Genomic DNA, 23,721 nt, shown 5'->3' with positions numbered 1-23,721 from the left:
ATATTAGATCCTTCAGAGTTTCAATAGTGACAGGCTTTTAAAGATCTGACTGTTTTAAAAAACAGTAAATAAAATTTCTTAAACTTTAAAAATAATCTGTTACTTTTGTAAGGCTTGCAACATTTTACTTTTTATTGTCCTAGAGATAGTCTGGTGAGCAACTGAGTGAAAATGAATTATTGACAAAAACTGACTTCTATGATTTTGTTAAGAATAGTTCTTCTGTAAAAGTGAGGCTGATACACTCTAACAAAGTAAGTGGAATAGAAAAAAAAACATTATTTGGCAAACAGAAAGTGACTAAATCTTTTTGAAGGCTATTACTAACAATAGAGAGAAAAGGTATTAGAAATGAAAAATTCAAATATATTCAAATGTTCTTTGGCATTCAAATGGTGAAGTCATCAGTCTTTGAGGTAACAGACTTCAGCAGAAGCAATTTAAAGAAAAAAATAATACTCAGATAATGACTCTGAGCATTACTTCTCATAAGCATTCCCAGTAAGAATAGGTATCCTGTTGCTTCTAAGCAAGTAATTTATTTGCAAACACCAGCTATGGTCTGTCCCTTCTCATATTTCACATATTACACCCCTCCTCCTCCCCCAGCATTGGAAAAATATGAGCTCAGTGCCATTGATAATTGATCCTGCTGGTTATGCCACACATAACAGCCTCACGTGGATAACACCCAAAAGCACACTTGGCACAAAACTCCCAGTGCAGACTGTCAGTATAAACCACCAGTTGTGGTGGCTGTGGAAAGTTGTCATGGGGCTGCTGCATCGCCAGAAGTGAACCTTGTACCTGCTTCAGGGAAAGCCATGAAGGGACTGTCAGAGGGAGAGTGCTCATGGGAGAAAACGCAGGGCACACTGCTGGTACTGTTTGGTCTGGAGCAGAGAAGGCTTGGTGGGCAGGGATGTTCTGACTCACTAGGCCTTCACTCACAATTTAGATAAGGGTAGGAGATCCTGCTGCCAGCATGCAGGAGGTCAGCGCTAGTCCTGCTGAACATGTGCTGAGCAGGAGCACTGCACCAGCTGTGCTGTGCCTGCGTAAGGGACTTTGTAGCAGGGACTCTGCAAGGTCCACTGCCTACGTGATGGAAAACAGCACACACCTGGTGCCCCAGCTGTTAAGACAGCCCTGCTATCATATGCTGAAACACAGATGCAGAATGCTGATGTGGGCAGCAAAAAGGTTCATGAAAGGAAAAGTTTCATAAATACAAAAGAATTAGATGGCAACTTAGAAGGGGCTCTAATGGGAAATTTGGCATTTACTGTGTATGCTCAGACCAGCACTGCCACAAACTCTGAGCCAGGCATCCTGCACAAGCAGCTTTACAAAATCTCATAGCCCAGCTTCTCTCAAAGGTACATTAATGTCTTAAAACCAGAGAATGTTACCTAAAAGTATTCGGCCCAGCTCTGTGCACTGCTGCAATCAGATCTTTACTAAGTAACAAACATGTTGGTGGATTTCTGTTTCCAAAGCCAGGCTGGACACAGATCATACCCTTACACATGAGTTAAATCCCAGCTCAATCTGAGGGAAGTCTTAAAGACTCCAGTGGCCTGAAGCACATAACTGCACACATAAAAAAGGGAATAGGAGTGGAAGAGGCTGGTGCTAGAGACTGCTGTGGTATGGGACAGGCAGGCAATTTTAGAGTGGTAGCTCTTTCTTTATTAGAACACGTAGAGTTTCAAAACAATTGAGAGTACATTGGTCGCTCAGATAAACTTGACCTACTAACGTGTTAAAAAACGGATGATTTTTTCCGCTCTTTCATGTGCCAGCATGCACATGAACCAAAGGGTGGAGAAAAGAGTGCTACCAGAAGGAAAACAAATGTTTTACCTTGAGTCTTCTCATTCAAATGACATGACTCTCCATAGATGAAAAGGGGATTCCAAATGACTGTACTAATCTAGTCCTCAAGAAATAATGAACCATAACTTATAGATCTCTGAGCTAGAAAATCAGCAAGGTCAGGACTACAACAGCTATAATTAATAAAGACTGGGGTGGTAATGAAAATTAAATGAAGTTTTTTTCAAGTAATCTGCATTATAGATGATTCACATCTGAATTTTCAGCATTTATCTTCACCAAACTCACCAAGTAAACAAATTCTAAAACTGTCAGGGGATGAAAATAATCCAAGAGATTTTAGAGATTGCATACAGCTGGTGAATGTATTCCTTCAATCTAATAAATTCCATTTACATAGATATGGAATGCATTCTTGAGAGAAATTAAGAAGGATGGATTGCAGAAGCATATTTATTTATTTTAGTTTTTAATCACTGTAACTCAACATGAAGATGTCTGGGAAAAGTAATTTACCATAATAACTAAAACTGGAAATACAACTTTTTCAGAAAAGCAATAATGAGAAATGTATTTCTTCCCTGATGGAGACGTAAGGACGGAAGACATTTTGAAATACAATACAGATTGATCACTGAGAAAAAAATGCATTAGACATTAAAAGCCATTAAGCTAATTTACTCAATAAATTCTAGAAATTAAAAACTGGCATGAATTTGGTTTAATGAAAGCCAAGTATGAATTATTTCAAATTACACCTACATTTCAGATACATATGCAATTTTTACCATATTGAATTAGTAAATGTAATTGTACAAGAAATGTTCTCTGCTGACCTAAATAGATTTCTCTCAACTTTCAGATTAAAGAAAAAACAAACAAAAAACCAAACAAACAAAAAAAAACAACCCAACACATAAGGATACAAATGCAGGAGTACCACATTCATTTTCTTGCACTTTTCTCCTCTCCACATAACAAATCCTCCTATACTCTTACTTGTTCCTGGCCGGGCATCAGAAACATCCACCAGTGGTCCTGTAGCCTGTGACACAGACTGGTAATGTACTGTGTGGGTGACAGTCAGTGACTTCTGCTTAGACGTCTCTCCAAAGTCAGCATCAGTTAGTAAAACTGTTGATCTGTCATCTGCAATCAAAAATACTCATCAAATATTGAATAATGAAATTCATTTTTGTCTTCGTAACAGTTTTAAAGTAAGTTCCAAGATTTTTTTTCACCTGGGCTTCACCAAAGACAATGCAGTTTCCATTTCTGTGCAGGGCTAGAGATGGTTTTGAAGTGTGCACAACAGCCTGGGAGACTCTGTGTTTAATTGCAAATTCCACAAAAAATAAGGAATAAGTGTAATTTTCCTGTTTTTATTTGGGATTTCACTTTGGAGTTGTGCAACTGAGACAGGCCATTAAGCATCCTTCCAAAAACTCTGTTGTGTGTAAACATGTTTGGCCATAATTCTTTCTTCTCCATCTTTTCTATGCTGCCCTATTTCCTCTTCATTTTCAGAGGACTCAGATGATCCCTTCAACAACATATTATTATTAATATTTTTATTAGCTAGGTAATAGGTAATATCACTAGGTAATTTCACTAACTAGCCCTCTACTAGTCATCTTTTTTTTTTTTCCCACAGACAGAATGATGGCCATGACCCGAGACTTGTCTTAGGGTTCTGCTTAAATTTAAGCACCTCTGTACCCTGCTAAAGACAACAGAAACACTTGTGGAGGGCAATTAAACACCCTTAAGTCCAGTAAAAGCTGTTTTGCAAGGTAAGGACTAAGCCTGACTAGCTCTCTCTGCACCAAAGAGTCCTTCCTACAACAAACCTCACTACTGTAGATCTGAAAGAGGAGCTCTGGAGAGCTTTATACAAGTCATATATGTTTCTCACAGTATAGTCAGTCCTACTGGTTGTGGGCTTTCCTATGTGCTGCAAAGAACATTGTAACATGAAGCTGAACCTTTGGAAGGACTGGAAAAAAGGTCGGGCACTGACCTTTGCTGCTGTACAGTTCTGCTGCCTATTGCTTCCCAAGAGCTAAGGTATGTTCACCAAATTTCTGTACAGACCTTGCAGCCCACAGAAAGCTAGTGCTCTACAGATTTTTTTATTTTTATTTTTTTCCAGTTGTGAACACCTTATTGTATTTCTTTCACTTTAAAGAGGAATCTGGTCTACTTGATTGTGGAAGAATTAACAGTGATAAATCTTTCACTGAATTTGTATTCACAGAACAATTATGTGCATGCTATCAGATTTTCTTTTACATTCTTTTCAGCCTTTTTATCTATTCTTGCTATGCTATACAGTTTTATAATGCATTTCTGAGGGTACTGGCAGAAACAGGGCTTCTATCCATTTACTGATGAGCAGAGGGTGATCCACTTCTAAATGTTCCTTTTTTTTTAATTTATTTTTAATCTTGACAAGACACTGTTAATGTGAACAGTGCACAAAAACATAACTAGCATTTTTTACCCAAAGAAGGCCATAAATAGAATGAGCATTATGAAACCAAATTGTTCTGTCTCTGGCAAAAGATGAGCTCTTATTCAGGTTGGGAATAAAGCCTCTTGGCAGTAAACTATGTCAAAGCCTGCCAAAGTGACTACTTATTCTGAATGCTTTGTGTAGAGCTGTCTATTTCCAAGGCACTGATCACACTGCTATAGTTAAGGTACTAATGGTATTTCCACTATAACCCCCTATTTCTCAGCAATTGTAACTCAAAAGTAAAAGCTGTCTTTAGGATGAAACTTGGCACAAAAGACTGCATCAAAATGGTGAACTTTGGGAAGCTCAAATTTAAAAAAATAAAAAGTATGTTTTTCAGGTGAAGTGTAGGTCTCCTCTTCAAATCCACTGCACTGTGAAATGGCATCCCACAATGTGTCTATCAGGTGTGACAGGGTGTGGGATTAAACAGCTCGTCCCTCCCCAGTGTGGGCATGGACAGGAGATGGAGAGATGCTGCTCCTGGTTTGTGTAACTCTCTCCAGCTATGCAGTCCCTGAGGTGCTGCTACGTTCTCATCCATCAAAGACTTTCCCTGCATGGATTTTGACCCCCAAAAGTTAGAAGTCCAACAAGATCAGTCATCCTGGAGAGTTTTTCCAGTCTGTACCCACAGAATCATGAAATCAGGTTATATTTCTATTCTGTTGAGACTTCAGACATCTTGTGTTTTGATTATTTGAAAAAGGCAAACAAATCTGTTTACATGACACTTCAGCTATGTGCCGGCCACACAAGAAATATTGTTTTCTGATGTGTGAAATATTTTAGATTTGAATTTTGCATAGATAAACAAAATGTTGAAACAGATCAATATGTTGATCATGTAACTTGATAATAACAAGTGGATACAATATGCAACATGTAAGTTTTAGAAGATGTCTGTTTGAAATCCTTGAATACCAATTTTGTAGTTTCAGAATTTCATTTTCATTTTCCTTATATGTAATGCCAATTATCCAACTGTTTAGTCAGAGTCAATAGAGGAATCAAAATGAAAATCATTAAACTGCCAGTCTTCATTTTCTCCAAGCTGCTGTTTCCACTAGTTTCACTTTCCTAATGTTCTGAATTATTTTAAATATTATACTGAGACTACTGAAAGCAGAAACCGATTAAAAGGGAAGCTGTAGATTCCCCACCCTGGAGGTGTTCAAGGCCATTGTTGGATGGGGCTTTGAGCAACCTGATCTAGTGGGTGGCATACCTGCCTATGGTAGGGAATTGGAACTAGATGATCTTTAAGGTCCCTTCCAACCTGAGCCATTCTATTATATGAAAAAAACAGTTAACTTCACAAATGTGACAAATTACTCTGCACCTCTTCCTTCTTGATGCATGTAATCAGAGGAAAGGTGTGAGGTAAAGGATGTCCACTGTTGTGCTTGTTTTATTAACTCGTGAGGACAAGCCCAACAATAATTTACCAATGGTCTCCATCGTGTCCCTCTCCTCAATCAGAAGCTGTGCTCTGGGAATGTCTATGTGCATCCTCAGCGTTTGCTGCTGCTTATTAAGTGTATCTGATGTCCGGGTATTCTTGCTGGAAACAAAAGAGAGGCAAACAGTAAGATTCAGCCTAACTGAAAAGATACTTGCAAACTTGCTAACTATAAGTCTGCCCAGCTCAAACTAAAATTAATAGAACAAATCAGCAAAATACTCATACATTTTATATTCCCCTCTTCAGAACAAGTACACAGTATTATTTTATTGCACGCAGCAAGGCATTTAGATGAATGCACAGTGTTGAGGGTTTGTTTTATTATTTTTCAGCAGGGATCTGTTTGAAAATTTCATATAGTTTTCTATAAGTGTTGTCATATAAGGAAATTAATAAAAAGTGTGTAAGATTGACCTTTTCTTCCATTCCTTATGAATGTAAGTAAAGAAATATGTAGCTGATCAAACAGGTTGCTAGGAAGATGTCTTGTAGTAATTTCTAATTATTTCTAAACTTTCCATTATTTTTCCTCAGATAAATTCCAAATGCCACTAGAATTGATAAATGAAAAAGCAAACAAATGACTAGAGATTTAATTAATACTAACAAATTGTACAAAATAAATAAAGGTTTTAGGTCCATTGATGTATGAAGAGTAAAAATTGCAAATCTTGTTTGCATTCATGGATTATTTCTATTTGATTGATGCGATATTCTAAAAAAAAAATCTAAAACAATTATTCTATCATCATGCAAATTGAAACAATTTCATTTTGAAGTTTGTGTACCAGAAAATGACTTCTTAAATGAACTGTCTACCAAAAGCAAATGAAAATGGATAGTAAAATTGAGTGCTACAGCCATTTCCAGTACAGAACTTGCAGCAAGAAATCTTTAGACTGCACTAAAAACACGGGAACTTTTTACCCTTTCAGGTGTAATTACTCTGTTGAGAAGAAGAAATATTTGCAAATACTTGTTTAGGTAAGATGGCTGAGAAAAATTAAGACAAATGACCTATTGGTGTGATTCAAGTACTTACATATAAAAGGACTTTAAAATTCAGTAGAGGGTCATTTTCTGGTGCAAAGTAACTGTGAATCACTCACTTTAATTCTCCTTGGGCAATGAATTATTGTTATTAATGGAATCTTCAGAGGACTATTAAGCTGCATGATGATAAACTCACTCCTTTCCTAAGTGAGGGCCTCTACATAGGAGTTTAATGCCACTTTGATGCATGCTGGATGAAACCACATTTCTATAAATTTGCCTTAACTTCCTGCTGTTTCCATGCCAGCATGACCTAACTATTCTAGGTTTGGGGGTTCCTTTATGTCCTTTTTATGAAGAATTTCCTTGTCACGCAGTTGTCAGAAATTCTGACACAAATCTAGGACTAAGATCTTCCAGGCACACAGGTACACACCTCTGATTCTCACCTGTTTTACCCTCCTCTTGTGGTCCCCAGCATGATCACTATCTATTCATCTCACAAACTTTAATGTCTCTGCCTTTCAGAGGTCAGGCAGTACTATTGCTCTGATAGTACGGATGGATAGCTGAAAATGCATTCAGACAGCCTACAACTGGTGCATCATTTAATCATTCTGAAAGCAAAATATCAGGAGAGCTACCCAGGGCTGCCAGACTTGTCTCCATATGTAATCAGTGGAGAATAGTAGTCACAGTGTCTTATTAACCACATATATTTTCAAAGACATTTAGGATTCTCAAATGCAGATAAATTCCACAATGACGTTCTCAAAGTCTCTGCATGGGTTAGATGCCACTATCCTATTGGTTTCCACTCAAGCTGCTGAAATTTTATGAGAACTGGAGACCAACATATTATCTGCATGCCAAATATGCATGAATAGATGCCCTTGAAAAGTCAGGTCACACTGGGCTTGTCCAAGATCACACAAAAAACCTGTGATCAAACAGAAAACTGAATTTGTGAAATCCAATTTCAAATAAAAATCAATAATTCAATAATTATTGGATACGTTCAATCAGATACATATACAACTCATGCAGCACAAAATAAAGTCCGATAAATGCATCCCTGCACCCTTCACTTGCTCAACAAAGCTTTAGGAGGCAAAGCGATCAAATCACACATCTTCCTCAGAGAATGCAGAATACAGAATGCTTTAACCCCAGCATCATGGTTAGAGCTAGAAGCTCTTCTGCAGTACAAACACTCTGTATTCCTACTATTGCAAAGTATTCAACCATGCAGAAAGTATTGTTTGCACCACAAAGGGCAGGAGGACAGCTCCCCAGCTTTGTAGTTGTACTGTTCACCTGCCCAGAGGGAATTCTGAATTTATTCTTGGCTCCAGGGAGAGGTTAGTGCAAAATGTGTGGAAAGTCCTTCAAGTCAGAACTGAAACCTAAGCCTTTTTATGTTCAGGAAGATTCCCTATTACTAATCTTGAGTTATGCCTCATCTTGTGTGATCTCTCTCCTCTTTCTTACTGGTCTAATTACTTCTCCATGTGGCAGCACTGTGGCATGGAGTGTCCAAACACAGAACAGGCAATTGGCAGTGCCAAGAAGGTTGCTGCTAATTAGCATGTAACCTCTTTCTGGCTCAATGAATTTTAAATTATTTTCTACAGACCACAATAACTCAACTGTCAGCTTAAAAAAACTGAAATGCCAACAGCAATTATGTGGCTCTAGGACTTGGCAGTGAGGCAGAGATTTTTAGTATTGCAATTTTGAAATTTGGTGCCCAAGGATTTTCTAACCTAGTAAAATTCATGCATCCAACTATTTTAACAGCCTGGTGGATGAGGAGCCCAACAATTAATTCTTTAAAGGGAGGAAACACATCTACGTGTATTTTCATTCATCTACAGATACAACTTAAAATTTAAACATGTGCTGTGTCTATTCTTCACCTGTCAGACTTTGTAATGATCTGTGTGTAATATAGCTCATTCTCTCCAGTTCATTGAACCTCTGAGCTCCAAACTATTAGAGACTAGGAGCCTGTCTGGGGAACGAGTCAGTATATATTTGCTGTATTGCTTTCCTCTACCCAAGTGTCTGCTTTGGGCCACTATTATAGACAAATACTTGGCTACACCTGTGCCTTTGGATCTGATTGAGCAGAGCTTTTATGTACAGTCTGTGGATAAACAAGCCCTTCTCCAGAGCCAGTACAGTGCATGATGCATTTTGAAAGAGTGCAAGTGCACATAGTTATAAGAATATCTCCTCTTTAAATAGTCTTCCTAGATACGTAATAAAAAAATACTTATCTGAGTGACTGAAAATGTCTGTATGCACAGCAGAGTATTAGATCAAGCTAGCTTTGTAAAGAGATAAAATATATCACTCTGTAAAGTCATTCTGGGTGCTTGCTGCCAAATCAAGAGTCAAGCCACCTCAGTGTTTCCTGATGTCTAAGCTGGTCATTGTAAAAACATACCAGAAACTAAATTTTGTAAATAATCTGCCAGTCAAGGGTATTTTCAGAGAGAAAATATTCTTTACCCTGTGTTCAAAATTAGAAAGCTCAGCCAATTGCTATACCAATTCACAGTGAACAACTATAAAGAAGTTGGCTGGATCTACGCTTTCACCCCAAAAAAGGTCAAAAAGTTGTGATTGTATGACAGCAGAGATTTTTATTTGCTAGTTTAAAGTATCAGCAACAAGCTCCTGTTAAACTGCTAACTGCTAGGGCTTACCCTGCTCCTCAGATATTTGACTTAAACAGCCAAAGCTGGCAACTTTCAAAGCCAAGACTCAAGCTCCATTCTTAATCTGCTTTACACACACTTATAAAAATCTCCTCAAATGGGAAGGTACACAAAGCTCTCTCTATCCCTCACACCTTCTTAGCAAGCAGGAAATCTTCTGTTCTTTATATCCCATACTCAAATGGCAAGGCACAACCAATGACCACCCTCTTTCTTGATATTTGTAACACAGCAGATTTTGGTGAAATCTAAAATACATGTATATAAAATATCAGAAGCTTTATAATATGTTACTATTACTATGGAAAGGGCTTTTTATCCTTTCATTATCAACATGCTAAATCTTCAGGAGTATATAGTGTTGGTGGGTGGCTCAGGTTTTTGGTTGGGAGTATTTCATAGTTGTTTCAGAAGTAACTGAACATGTACCATGTGGAAAGCTCATTAAAATAGCATCACTTTGAGAGTTCCAAGTTAAGAGGCTTCTCCATATGTAAGGACCTTAAAGTCCTGCCTCATTAGTCATTTGCCTTTGTTCACACTTTAAGAGAAGTATGAAATATGACTATTTAATAAAAATAATATTATTTTCAAATAAATGAATGGGAGAAAATGAAAGGAGAAGCAAAAAGAAACAGTGGAAGACAATTACATAGAAAAGCAGTTCTCAACTAAAGGCTAGGAAGGGATCTGACTGCTGTCTGAATGTATCAGGCACGGAGAGCAAAAAATCTTTAAACTTAAGGTTAGCATTGTCAGAGGGAAGAATGGACCATTTATGTTGGAAGTTTGATAATTTTCTAAGCATCAGAGGAGTGAGGCTCTGAAATTGCCATACAGAGGTGGTGATAAGACCAGTAGAATTAAGCAGAGGTGTTATGTGTGGTTGTCAATTGGACTGAATATCTTCATCCAGAAGTTGCGTACTGAAGTCCATGCTGGGTTTCTTTAGGGAACAGGCATTCTGTATATGCTAATCTGTGCCTTTTTTTTTTGTGTCACGAAAAATGTGTCACAGCATATCTCCTTGAAGTTGCTTAAACCTGCAATCTGCTGCTATCAGGGGTTTCTAAGTTGCAAAAAAGAACAATGTGACCTGAACTGCATGACCAGTTTTGTTAAAATCAACGGGATTATTCAGATGTATTGGGAGACTGATGTCATAGAGCTGAGTTCACATTAGAACCATCTGTCACCATGTCTTGGGTTAGTGTATTCTTATAATAGCAGGTGAAGCTTATCATGGGTGAGGAAGTTTAGCGTATGTTTCATTTGATAAAATATCCATGACATCTTCAAATTTGTTGCTTAAAAATAAAAAAGATTTTCTAGCAAACCAACGTTCACTTGAACTTAGAAATATTCCCTTGTTGATCCTATTTTCAAATATATGCAGCAGATTTAAAGTTCAACATTTTCCCCAGATAAAACAATAAACACTGTAGGTATGAAATTTCCATCTCTGAAGAAATTGAGATGCCACAATAGTCATTCTGTTGCAATTCCACAACTGAATTAGATTTCTGGGTGCTGAACTGATGGAACAGAACTGAAAAATAATAAATGGATTTTCCTGCTCTTATACACCTTAGGGTATAAGCAGCTACATAAATATAACTGTAGTATTATATAAATAAAACTATAAAGTTTAGAGATATTCACATCCAGGCACTTACTGTCTTCAAACCCATGATCTCAAAAGAACAATTTCTTTGGTATGTATTATGCAAATGTTTTTCTGAACAGAAAAAATGTCCAAATTAACCCACATGTATTCTATAATTTAATGCACTAATACAAGAGATGGCAAATTTTACTATTGTGTTCTGTTACAGGACTGACCACAAACTGTTTTCTCATATTTCTAGTCATCAGCATATCCTAGTTTTTAACAGTGAGCCAAATGGTGTGTTTTGAGAAAGGCTTTAGGAATAGAAGACTCCTTTTGTCCCTACAGTAATTTTTAAATATGATGCCATAGCTGACAATTATTTTTCAATTTCAGAAGATTGAATTTATTCTTACCTCATAAGCATTTCAGCCAAACTCTTTGCATCTAGAAGAAAACAGAAAAGATGTCAGGAGTTGCTATCTGTTTGTATCACAAATGAAAATTTATGTGATAGATGGATTATTAGGAAGTGATTTGAATCAGCTATATATAAGACTACTGTCAATTCTCAGATCAGTAATGAAGATAAAATAGTGCCTAAAAGTTCCTACTTTTGTTGGAACTGCATTTCATTACATTAGATCTTTCTGCCCCAAAGAGCCCTGTTTAGTTCCTCAGTAGCACTGAAAATGCTTAGATATATTCTAGCAACTGTTGGTTTTGAAGAAAAGGGAGCATGGAATAAAATAGACTTTAACTGGAAACAACTACAGACACTCTTTAGAAATGCAGATATTTTAACAACCAGCAGGGCTCTCTGTTCCTTCATGCCATGGTTAGCAAGCGAGAGGGTAAGGAAGGAAGAAAGGGCAAGAGGACAGAAATGCTGACATCCATCTCTGGGCAGGAGCTGAAGGTGATCTGGATGAGCAATTACCAGCCTGCCATTTTCAAACTCAACCTGACTGCATGGAGGAGGTGCAAGGGAGGTCTCCAAGGAGAGACTGGTTGCTCTCAGGTATGAATGCTTTGCAACTAGAAATAATTCAAAACTTCTGGGTCTTCAGAGGGCTGTTGGTATACAAAACAGGAGGTAGCTGATTCCCACTTGGATCAGCCCTGCAAAATGAGGTGCTGCTGATGGAGAAATATTCCCATTGCCACTGCTGCTATTATTAACATAAAACCCTTTGGAGATATCATTATTATGGTAAATACTGGATCAAAGTACATAGCTGAAGGTTGGTTCACCCAGTGTTCTTCAGGTGGCTTCCTGTGAAACTTTATAAACATACAATAATGATTTCTGTGGTATTATTTGGCAAAAAGACAGCTACACTTTGTTCTCCTACAGTTTGCCACTAAACAAACTCACTTGAAAATGCTGAGTCCAGAGTCCCTAAATAACAATATCACAGAGCAACAAAGCAGCCTTTTGTGCAACCAAGTAAAGCAAATAGGAGAAGAAAACATTTCAAGTTCAAGGAACTCTCCTGTTAGGTGAAACTTTAAATTTCTTCTCTTATCTCCTGCTTGTAAATCTATCTGCATCTTCTAAGACATTTACTGGATTTGTCATTGTTTTCTCCCTCTCACTTCTGAAACCCTTTTTATTCCTTAATCACCTCTTGCAATTTTTACACATATTGCAATTTCTTTGTCTGTGATCCTATTAAATTTCCTGCCTTTAAAATCCAGAGGATGCAGGCAGAAACAAACCACCAACTTAATGCATCACTCTGGTTACATTTATGTTTGTTTTTAAAAGGGATAAACAAAGTGTTCTTTTTATTTTTAACAAAACATCCTCCACCAACTTTCTGCATTCAGTTTCTCTGACACTGTGCCAGCTTGCCTGTCTTAGACTTCATTTCTCACAATTGCAGCTGAAATTCTGTGCTTCTTCTAGGTCTGCTTGTTCCACTCCTTTATTTTTAATCTTCCCCTTATTCCTTTTCAGCACAAAGAATGGAAGATTCCTGCTGAAGGGAAGGACTCTGTCTGAGATGTCTGATCTTATTCAAACAGCGCTACATTTAGGCATACAGACTTTTTTTTTTTTTTTTTTTTTTTTTTTGCTATGGCATTGACTTTTGCTGTGAACACTCCTGTAAGTGCTTCTACATAGCACAATACCATGAGGACAACATCTTTATCATCAGTCATAAGGCAAAATACCAGCATGTTGCTGCTGCTCCAAATGACACCAGAGATAGAGAGATAGTTTTCCTACTGACTTCTAAGGACCTAGAAAGGGATTTAGATCTTTTGAAGGGGGAAAAAAAAAAAAAGAAGAAAAAATTAAAAACTCTGATTCTAAGTCTATTTTATTTTATTCTATTTTATTTTAAACAAGCTTTATGATGTTTCCCGTTGTTGTAGCAGCACTGGGATCACATAGAGCCTTGATGCACACATTCTCCCTCTGGCACACCCAGTAATGGTGATTTAATATACAAATGTTTCTTTCACCCAGAGAGTAGATTTGTAAAGCAATGACTACATCTTTGACTGAAGACTGTGGATATTTGTGCAAGTAGTGCACAACTCAAGGAAAATGAAAGGAATAGACTGGAAGATTGACTGATCTCTTCAGTTCCTTTCTAGATCTGTTTCCCAGGATTAAATAACAATATTCATGGGATTTTTTTGGTTGTTGTTGTTTCAACCATAAATGTTTTAAAAATGCTAGGAGCCCAGAGTTCTGAAGTGTGTAATTCAGTCCATTGACTGTATTGATTAGACTGTCAGAGCACCTTGCGTGACCAGCTCAGATGAGTATGCTCGGTTTGGTGAAACACACTGGAGGAACTGCACACAGGTATGTTCACTCTTGTGCCTTTTCCCTTGCATTGAAACAAATTCCCTCATATATTCTCAGATGCTGCACAGCTGTGTTCCATGCTGCATCTGGGAAAGATGTTATGTTTTCACTATTAAACATGTGGCTCATATTCAAATGCACATTTACATATGCTCTTGGTCAAGGAGATGCAAAGGATCAAATTGTCTGTGCATCTTCAATCAAAAATAGCATGAGACTTCATGCAAGATCATGTTACATATATCAAAAACTGAATGAAATAGTACTGCAGAAATAAAATATTAAAGTCAGCAGGGTTTAACAGATGAAGAAAGTTGTTGCAATGGACAGCAGTATTAGTAAAGATAATGGCGGCTTTACTGGACACACGGTCTGGTGTAAGACTGGACCAAAACAAACGTGCCAAGAAGATAAGGGATCTTATGTATTTGTCAAAGGAAAACCACAAACCCTAAAGTAGCTGAATATGATAACAATGTGTCCAAAACATCACCTACAGAAGATATATTAGTTTCACAAAATAATGGGTATAGGCTGCAGACTACTGTACTGTATGTGTACTGATGACACATTTCATCAGTAAATTGAGAAAGCTTCATAAAAGGAATCAATATCCCAGCCAGGGACCTGTTTCCTAGCTTTTGGGTAGGGAAAACAGTGCTCAGAGAAACTATGGATGACTGACTGAAGGTGACAGTCTCCTGTCCCAGCCAAGCATCACCCTTAGTGAAAAAGTCGAACCTCTCTCAGTGGTTTTGTCACATGACTGCACCAACAGGCATAGACTCAGCAGCAGCTCTCACTTTCATTTGCTTCTTTAAAATACTTAGCACATTTGGCTTGCCACTTGGGAAATCAGGGTCCCTGATAAAGTTTTAAATAGCACGCAGCCGCTATTGAACAGCAACGCTGCACTGACAGTTTCTGCTTGGGTTAAGGTGAGTTGAGTTTGAAAACAAAGGGAAAACTATTTCAGTGGTAGTGGAGCTAGGTTAATAGTGGAGAGAAAGTGATAAGTCATCAGGTTTCTCTGTTCTAATGTGTGCTGACCTACTGAATCACTGCATGAACTCCAGCACTCAATTGACCTTCTTGTGCCTTGACCTGTGGAACTACTAAATTGGACAAAAATTCAGGGTTTTGCTGAAAACTACATTTTTCTTCTAAACAGAGTACTCCTGGAAAAATAAAATCATACTATGTATGGCACAGGAGGAAGACAAGGGTTCCTATAGGAAGACAAGCATTCCTATGTGCTAAAACAGGCAGTAAAATGATTAAGAACAGAGACTTTAATGCCATATTTACCCCACAAACTGGAACCAGGACCCTATCTGTCTGTAAGCATAAATCTAAATGTTTGCATGAAGAATACACTGCAAAAAAATCTGCAATTCCCACTCCTCTTTGTCAAGCAGGTTTGAAGAAAACACATCCCCTGGAGCAACAAAAGCAAGAATTAAGCAAGTTGTTACTTGCAAAAAATTGCCTAGAAGGTCCCACAGTGGAAAATATTATTTCTGATGTAGACTGAAAGTAGCTAGTGGGTTTGAAATCATGATTTAGGAAAAAGGTGTCCTGAGTCTCAAGAAACCCCACCAGATAATATATATCAAGCGATAATGACAGGATATTTTCCATTTTCCCTTCAAAAAGAATTCAGAAGAAAGTTGAACACTGTAACTACTACAGAGGAACATTTTTTAGTTAGGAGATCAGAAAAACTTGCAAGCAGGAGTTTTCTTGGGGAACTTACTCAGGATTTAACAGCAATGCTGACTGACACTATGGCTTTTAGAACATGAAGTATTGTCCAGAAGAGCACAAATGGCTAACATTAGGTCAGTCTTCAAAAAGAATGAACAACAGAAAAATCTAAATTACTGTCGATCTGATCTTGGCAATGAGCAAAGGGGATGGAAAAAATGGTATGAGTCTTGATGAAATGAATGAAAGGAGATTGACTACAAGTCTATATTCATTGACCTTAATTATTCAATCAGCCATGTCAAGCTAAGAATTCTGATGAGAATAAAATTCACTGAGAATGTTGATGTTGAAAAAACTCTCACTGAGATAGAATTAGGTAAGTTCTAAATATTATATTTATATTTCTTTAGAACAAAGTTTTTTTATTTCAAAACATTTTACTAAGCAAGTAGCAATAATGCAAAAAATTAACATGGCAACCATTTTATATGATTTCCAACATATAAATTAATACGTATCAAAATACAATTTTAAACAGAGTATTTATTGTCTTCAGGTACCATGGAACATTACACTGTTGGTAGTTTTTCTCAGTGGTCTGGAAGTAAATAAGATAATATCTAATAGAAGTTTGAAAATGACATAACAATTAGATAGCTAAAATATAATAAAAGTAATAGGTAACCAATCTGGATGATCAGGTAGGCTGATCACAAGCTAGTAATTTGTCTATATTTATTTACATCATATGACCACATGGTTATATATATCAAGAATACAAGTCTTAGCTGTACAATGGAGAATGTTATCCTATTCACTGTAATTAGAGAATTGTCATCTCAGTGGATAAAAAATTTAAGGCAAACTCTTAGTATAATGTTGCAGCCAAAAAGGAGATTCTCACGGATATGGAGAAAATAATATAAAGAACAAGAAGAAAGATTTTTTGTCTCTGTATCTGGTGCTGATGTGTCTGTTACTGGAATATTAAATTCATTCCTAACCTACGCAGATGAGGAAAGATACTGGAAGATAACAAGGAGACTAGAGAAAAGCCTTGAAAGGAATGAATGATGGAATAATTAGAGAAAAAAATCAAGAAGATCCATCTGTTTAGTTTACCAACTAAAATATTAAATTACTTGATCACTACCATATAAAAAGAATATCCTCAAATACCAAAAATGTGATACAAAAGAGAATTTCAGTCACTGCATGACAGACAGAAGTATAATGGGACTAAATGTTTCTGAGGCTGAGTTGTAACTTGACAAATTCAGGTGAGAAGAGAGATGTAACTTTTGCAGAAATTGTAGTTAAATACTGATGACCATCAATACTGATGACCATCAAAAGGAGTGATGATTTCTTTGTCACTGGCTATATTTAAGTGAAAATATTTTTCTAAATTCCTATATTCTGAGAGAAAATAATTCAAATAAATCTTACATTGTAGTAAAGCCACATTGGCTGGTGATCATCAGCCATCCTTAAGGGATTGTAACTCAAGAATCTAAGAAAAACTAGATGTTCACAGCCATGATTTCCTGGAGCCAAACAGCTCAAAATATCCTGCTCATTACTGGATGGAATTACACAATATTTCTCAGAAGATAAGATAATAACATTTTCTTTATCCTTACTCCACCACTTTTTTGATGAAGAAAATATTGCTCAGAGGTAAATGACTTAAAAAATTTCAAATGAGAAAGTTATTATACAACAACTTAAAGAATCAAAATGCCCTAATTTCCAGAGCTGTGTCTGAATTATAAGGCTAGTTGTCCTCTTTGATCTAGAAATTTGCCCATGTCTAAGGGCCCTTTATTTCTGTCTGCATTGCAAAAAATATCCAAAATATCATTACAAGAGAAAAATGAGACCCAAAAGATACAAGAACAAATGCAAAGGTGAGATGGAACACACAAGGCTGGCCCTGATTTTAATATCACAAGCATATTTTGGTTAAAATACAAATAACTAAGCATTTTGGTCATTCTTAGAAATCCTTAGATTCATGTTTGCGGATGATAAATCATGTTGCTTTTTATTCAGTGTGTGACTTGAAAGGCATTTTTCAAATACTTTCAATATAATGTTTACTATCATGTGCAACTACAAAGCCCACAAGGCCAAGTGCAGAAGTTGCAGAGTGCAAGGGTCAAAAACCTCATTGGGACTCAGCTGGAGGTGTTTACTAGAAATCCAATACAGCTAAATGAATTCAAAAATCTAAGACTTACTCACATAGGAAACATGAATTTGAATAAAGATTAGAGAAAAGGACTTTCAGCTACAATGAATGGTGAGTGAAAAGTTGTTTTAAGAGTTTTGTTATAATATATCATAAGGAAAACAATTTGGTAACAAATCTGAGAATATCTGGGTGTGTTTTCTGGCTACATTAATTTCATAATTCTGGAATTAATTAAAAATGTGCTAGAAAACTGAAACCCTTCAATCTCCAGAACATCTGATTTTAGTTTTTAAAATAATAATAATAATAAAAAAGATTTTAGGTTATTGAGACTATTCACAAGATAAAGAAAAAAAAAAAGAAAAACAAAAACAACAAAATCCTCAAACACCATACTTGAGAATTATTTTCCTTTCCCTCATCATGCAAAATAACGGTTAACAATGAGTATATGGTTCATTTTTGTTTTCAGCTAGACTATAAAATGATAAAAGAAGGAATTTCTATAAAAAAAGCACATATGTTTTACCTGCTACATGTTACAGGAAAATTATACCAACTGGGGATTGAACCATTTGGTCACATGCAGCCCTACTTGTCCTTCTGTGTTTGGACAGTATGCATATGTAGGAATAAGTGCCACAGCTCTCATCTTACCTCTCAACCTCTTCAGTCTCTGTTCCCTCCTCCTCCTTCGCACAATCAGCAGCATCACAAAAAGCAGCAAGACACCAACCAAGATACAGGAAATGGTCACCAGCATCTTTAGCCCTTCGTTGGTTGCCAGCCCTTCCTCACTTTGCACAACTGACTTAATGAGTGGAGGGATTGTACCTGGAAACAGTGTCATGATATTAGATGCCTATTAATGAAGACAAAAGATTGAGTTCTCAGGAAATATGGCATATTATATGCTTCAACCACATGCAAAACATAAAGCAGGATTTCTCATTTTTGGGATGGATGCTATGTTTGTATGTATAATGGCTATGCATGCATAATCAGTCACACTGGCAACAAGCCACTGACATCAGGGACTCAAATTATTAGAAATTGAGGAGAGGCTTAAACAGGTGTATACGTCAACAATGTCATGATTTTTTTTTTCACAAAAAAAATCTGGAAAAGAAGTCCATGTTCATTACACAGTCATGTACTACAATTAATTTTAAGTACTTTAAATCATTCCTAATTTCTAAGACATCTCAGAATTGCTACCTATGTTAATCTTTACTATGGAAAAGTAGCATGGCTACTACAGATTTATGTACGCTGCTTGGCTTTTCTTTGTAAGGGACATATATGACAACACACATTCTGTGCTACACGCATCACATGAATCTTCTTTCTTTTATAATGTCTTAAGGATTCAGCAGTGCTATTGATCTTAGATTCAGATAGCCAACCTGATGCTAATTCTCTAAAGAGAGTCTGACATACTTATCAGTAAAACAGGAGAGTAATGCTGGATAAAAATGAGCAAATTTTGAGAGTGAAATGAAGGAAATGAATCTGCAAAGCACTCACATTGGCAGGCAGCTCTCTTTTTCATTCTGGGACATATTTGCATTTTGAATATACCTGGCTTCCTGGTGATATGTAATACCTGAACTTTTCTATTCTTTTTTTCTTTACTTTTAGGGGACGTGAGAAGAATACAGCATTTTCTTTGGAAGACTATGTAGGTGTGGAAAGTTTCTCACTCATTTCCTGATTACTATTAAACTGCTACATGCAACTACAAATGAGGCTATAAAATGCAGATTTGTTTGAAATGGGTACAAATACGCAAGTATTGTGAACTGTGATGACTGTCAATGAAAGCTATTCAATTTTAACCAGCTACTGAAACATAAAATTGCCTACTTACTTGCAAAAAGTAAGGAAGATGAGAAAGAAAAACAGGTATATTTTTTACATTTTAATTGCTGAATTGTGTGATATGGCTATAAGTCATTATGTACCACATAGTATCACAGAAACAAAAGAAAAAAAAGTGAAAAAAGATATGATGCAGTACAATGCAAGAGTGATAAATTGTGATTTTGTAGGTATGTTTTGGAAATGTGTGGAAATGTGGATTTGTAGGTATGTTTTGTTTCGTTTGTTTGTTTGTTTGTTTATAAGAGCTGTTTGAGTTGTATATAATAAGAACAATTCTCTTAAGGGATGGAGATAAACAAAAAAGCTGCAACAATCCAGGAAAAAAAAGATAAATCTTACAGTGGTATTTTGAATATTTTTCTAATTTTCTATTGCATTTCTTTCCCATAATTTTCTATCATTTTCTAATTTTCCATTGCTTGGAATAAATACACAGCAGGGTTTTTTCTTCTTGTCTTAACCAACTAAAGGCAAAGAAAGTGATCAGACAGAGAAATGGAAAGGACTGTGAATTCCTGAAGGAAATACTAATAACTGTCTCTAGATCCTGCTGAATACTAAAGGGACAAACTACACTGAGTTAGTGTGACACAGATGATTGTCTAAAGACTTTTGTGTTCAATATTGCCTGAAATTATGTCTTGATCTCCCTAACACTTTGATTCAAGTGGCTTCAATTTCAGTTAAACTGCAAGTTTACATATCCTCCACATTATCCATGCGTGGATATTCACCAATGGATTAAAACTTGCCATAACCTAAACCTGCTATCTGTTGAGAAAATACCATTTCAATATTTGTTGTAATCCTAGGTTGTGGATAGGAGTAAAAAAGTGAAAGGTTTTCCCAGAGTAAAGTCCCAGACAAACTGGGATTATTTATTTATTTATTTATTTATTTATTTATTTTAAATTTCTGGTCAATTCATCATTGCCTTTTGTTAGCCTGCTTTACTGGTGCTTCATAGGAACTGAAATCTAAATGTCTCCGACCCAATTTTCCCCTATGTCCTTCCAGCATCTCCTGTTGCACCTTGTGACTGTAGGACTGTGAAGTGCTTTCCTGTGTCCTAAGTGTTCTTCATGGTAGGAAGTCTCCTGGTGGGCTAAAATCAATTAACAGAGTTTAGAGCTTCTACCAAGCTGATCTGATTTAATGTCAGGGCTACTGAGCAGCTGATCTCTGAGTCAGGAAGCTGCTTTGCAGTGCTACACACTACAGCTCCACATTGCTAAAAATATCTTCTTAAGTGTTGAGTGCAAATGTTCTGAAAAACAAGGGGCAGGGAGGTCACAACATCCTGCAAGCTGAAAGTGGTTAGCTGAAATATCTATGAACAGAAAGCAAAGACCTGCACATAGGCCTGTCATTAACCTTTTGACACAATTCATTGTGAAGAGATTTCAGGTGAAGAATACTTAGCCATGATATTTCTTAGGAGCTCTAGTGCAGATTAGCTATTGAAGTTCAAACAAATTGACTGAAAGAAGATGTAACTCAAGGACTTCTACAAAGTTTGCAAAGGCTTTAGCTTAAGACAACTAATGCTCCTAACTCATTTGTAGCATTTTGTATCCTAGAACATTCATAGGAGTATTCTTAGATCTTCAAAGAACCATCCTTGTATCTGCTTTACCCTAAGGGCAGTTGTGACCCCTAGAAGCTGGAAGGAGCTAATCTCATATCACAGAAGGAATCAATGGTAGAGGAAGGATTAGTACTCTAAAGCAAATGCTGGCCAGAAAGTTTCCAATGGCATGGTTTTTGTGAAAGAAAAAAAAAATCACTGTCTACGAAAGCAAAAAGATTCTGTAGGAATTATTTTTTGAACGTGCTGCTTTCTTGGCAGACACCAGTTTCCAGCTCTGAAGCACCTTTAAGGCTACAGTTTATCAAAGAATGAATGAATGGGAAGCTGGGACTCTGCAGGGACATATTTTGTTTTAGAAGCACTGAAAAAGCTCTTCCATAAAACCCTTTATGTGGGAATACACCAGTTTCAGTTTCCTTCATGATAATAGGGATGATCTTATCATTCTTCATCATCAGTTCTGCATCAAATATAACAAATTCAGAAAACTTGAAAACTGAAACTTGCTTTTCTAGTCATGTCTTCCCCTCTCAATGCTGTGGCTATTATTTGAGATCATATTGCCTCTCTGAGGCACAATAAAGTCCTGGCAAGGCATGCTTGACAAATAAAACCATCAATGCCATAAATGAAAAATTTTCAAGCTGACCAAAAGCAGTGGCCCAGGAAATTTAATGCTGCAACCATTTTTATTGTTTCATTTTCTCACTTTTAAAGATGCCATAGAGTAACACAAAATCAAAATGGCATGCAGGTCACAACATATGAAAAAAAGCTATGTAGACAAAAATCAGAGTCTGACAACATTTCAAATCAGGTCATTGTAAGAATGTGTTTGATTGCAGTGTTATCATTGGGAGTTTGAGGTTCCAGAATTGCATTTGCAGATCATCGCAGTTTAAGATATGTCTTAAGACTGTCCCAGCCATATAAATGTAACAATAACTGTGAATATTAAAAAAAAAAAAAAAAAAAAAAAAGGATAACTGAAAGTTATGGCTCCAGTGGAAAGAAATTGGAAAGGAAAGAAGATAAGCTAAGAAAAATGGAAATAAGTTAGCCCATAATATTTGAACAAGTTATTGACATTTACTGCTTAATAAAACAGGTTCCCAGAAAGATCTGTCAGCACTTGTATTAGAAGTACTTGGATCTTCTTTTCCTATAGGCCCCAGGAGTTGAGAAAAAAAAATCTTAATTTTTTGGGGAGTTTCTGAAATAATGTGAGGGCCCTGTGGCAGCTTATCTAAATGATACATCCCCTCATGTTTTCACTGTGGTGAGTGTTATTCGTGAAAGGACAGCTACAAGAGCATATGTTCGTTATCTGTAAGAACTGATGGTTAGCAAGTGCAAAGACTGTGGTAGCATTAGAAGATGGGTAAGGTGCAGAGGTTTAAGCCCTGACAGATACATAGCCTACACTTCTGGCTGGGAACAGGCCTTGTCACCTGCTCTTCATGAACCATAACAGGGGATTCTCCTGGAGAGTGCTGGTTTTCCCAGCTCTGTGTCAGGGAAATGTGTTAACAATACAGAGTTATGAATTGTTAGCAATTTGGTGCTGTAGCTGGGCAATTATCTGTTCTTGTTTGAACTTGCTCACTAGCCCTGTTGTTTAATTTAACAGTACAGATGTAGCAAAGTGATTGCACAATGCAGCACAATATCTCTGGCAACACGACAACGTATTACACTGAACGTCTCCAGAAAAGCTCTGGCAATTCACACTAGAACAATTCAAGAGATCGCCATCTGGAGCCATCTGTACTGCTGTTTTGCCAGAAATACCACCATTACCCACTACAGTCAGCAGAAGCACACATGTGCCACCATCACTTTCAATAAATACAGCAGGATATGAGCTGAAGTGAATGACAAATTGGCGTGTTTGCTCTCACCCTCTTGTTCTGGATTATGCAAGAGTGGGCAGTAACCCTTGGCAAAAAGGCAAGATGCAACATCCTCCATCCCCTGTGCCCTGCTGCTGAGCATGACAGAGCCATCTGTCACACCCATTAGTTTCACTCTTCCCTGTCTGTAAATAGGGATAATAGCACTGCCATCGCTTTGCCCTCGGAGGATATTGTCCAGAGGCTTTCCCAGAAGACAAGCTAGTTAGCTGCTCCATTGTGTCACATAACAGGTTTTGAGCTGTGTCACAAGGACATTGCATGGAATGGCAATGAGGCAAGTCACCGTAATAAATTGTTGCAGGAACCAATTGTATAGACGACAAAAATCTTGTGGAAGAGATGCATGAAATACTAGCAAGTGCTCCTGTGAGCACTGGAAGTAATGACACCTGGTGTCTTATGGTTATGTGTCTGATGGTCGATTGACTTTGGTGCTGGAGATCTTC

At 36.9% G+C, this 23,721-nt stretch overlaps 1 protein-coding gene across 1 annotated transcript in view; it reads right to left on the bottom strand.

Moving 5' to 3' along the window:
* Positions 1 to 23,721, bottom strand: part of DSCAM (DS cell adhesion molecule) — a 465,290-nt gene that overhangs the window by 23,823 nt on the left and 417,746 nt on the right. The window contains exons 27-30 of the mRNA XM_068687720.1: positions 18,542 to 18,718; positions 11,567 to 11,597; positions 5,806 to 5,921; positions 2,839 to 2,988 (exon numbers count right to left, since the gene is read on the bottom strand). Of these exons, the coding sequence (XP_068543821.1) occupies positions 2,839 to 2,988; positions 5,806 to 5,921; positions 11,567 to 11,597; positions 18,542 to 18,718 (474 nt within the window). The remainder of the gene's footprint in view (positions 1 to 2,838; positions 2,989 to 5,805; positions 5,922 to 11,566; positions 11,598 to 18,541; positions 18,719 to 23,721) is intronic.

The sequence above is a fragment of the Anas acuta genome, chromosome 1 (genome assembly GCF_963932015.1).
Source record: "Anas acuta chromosome 1, bAnaAcu1.1, whole genome shotgun sequence".
Classification (NCBI taxonomy): Eukaryota; Metazoa; Chordata; class Aves; order Anseriformes; family Anatidae; genus Anas; species Anas acuta.
This window is presented reverse-complemented; position numbering and strand designations above follow the sequence as displayed.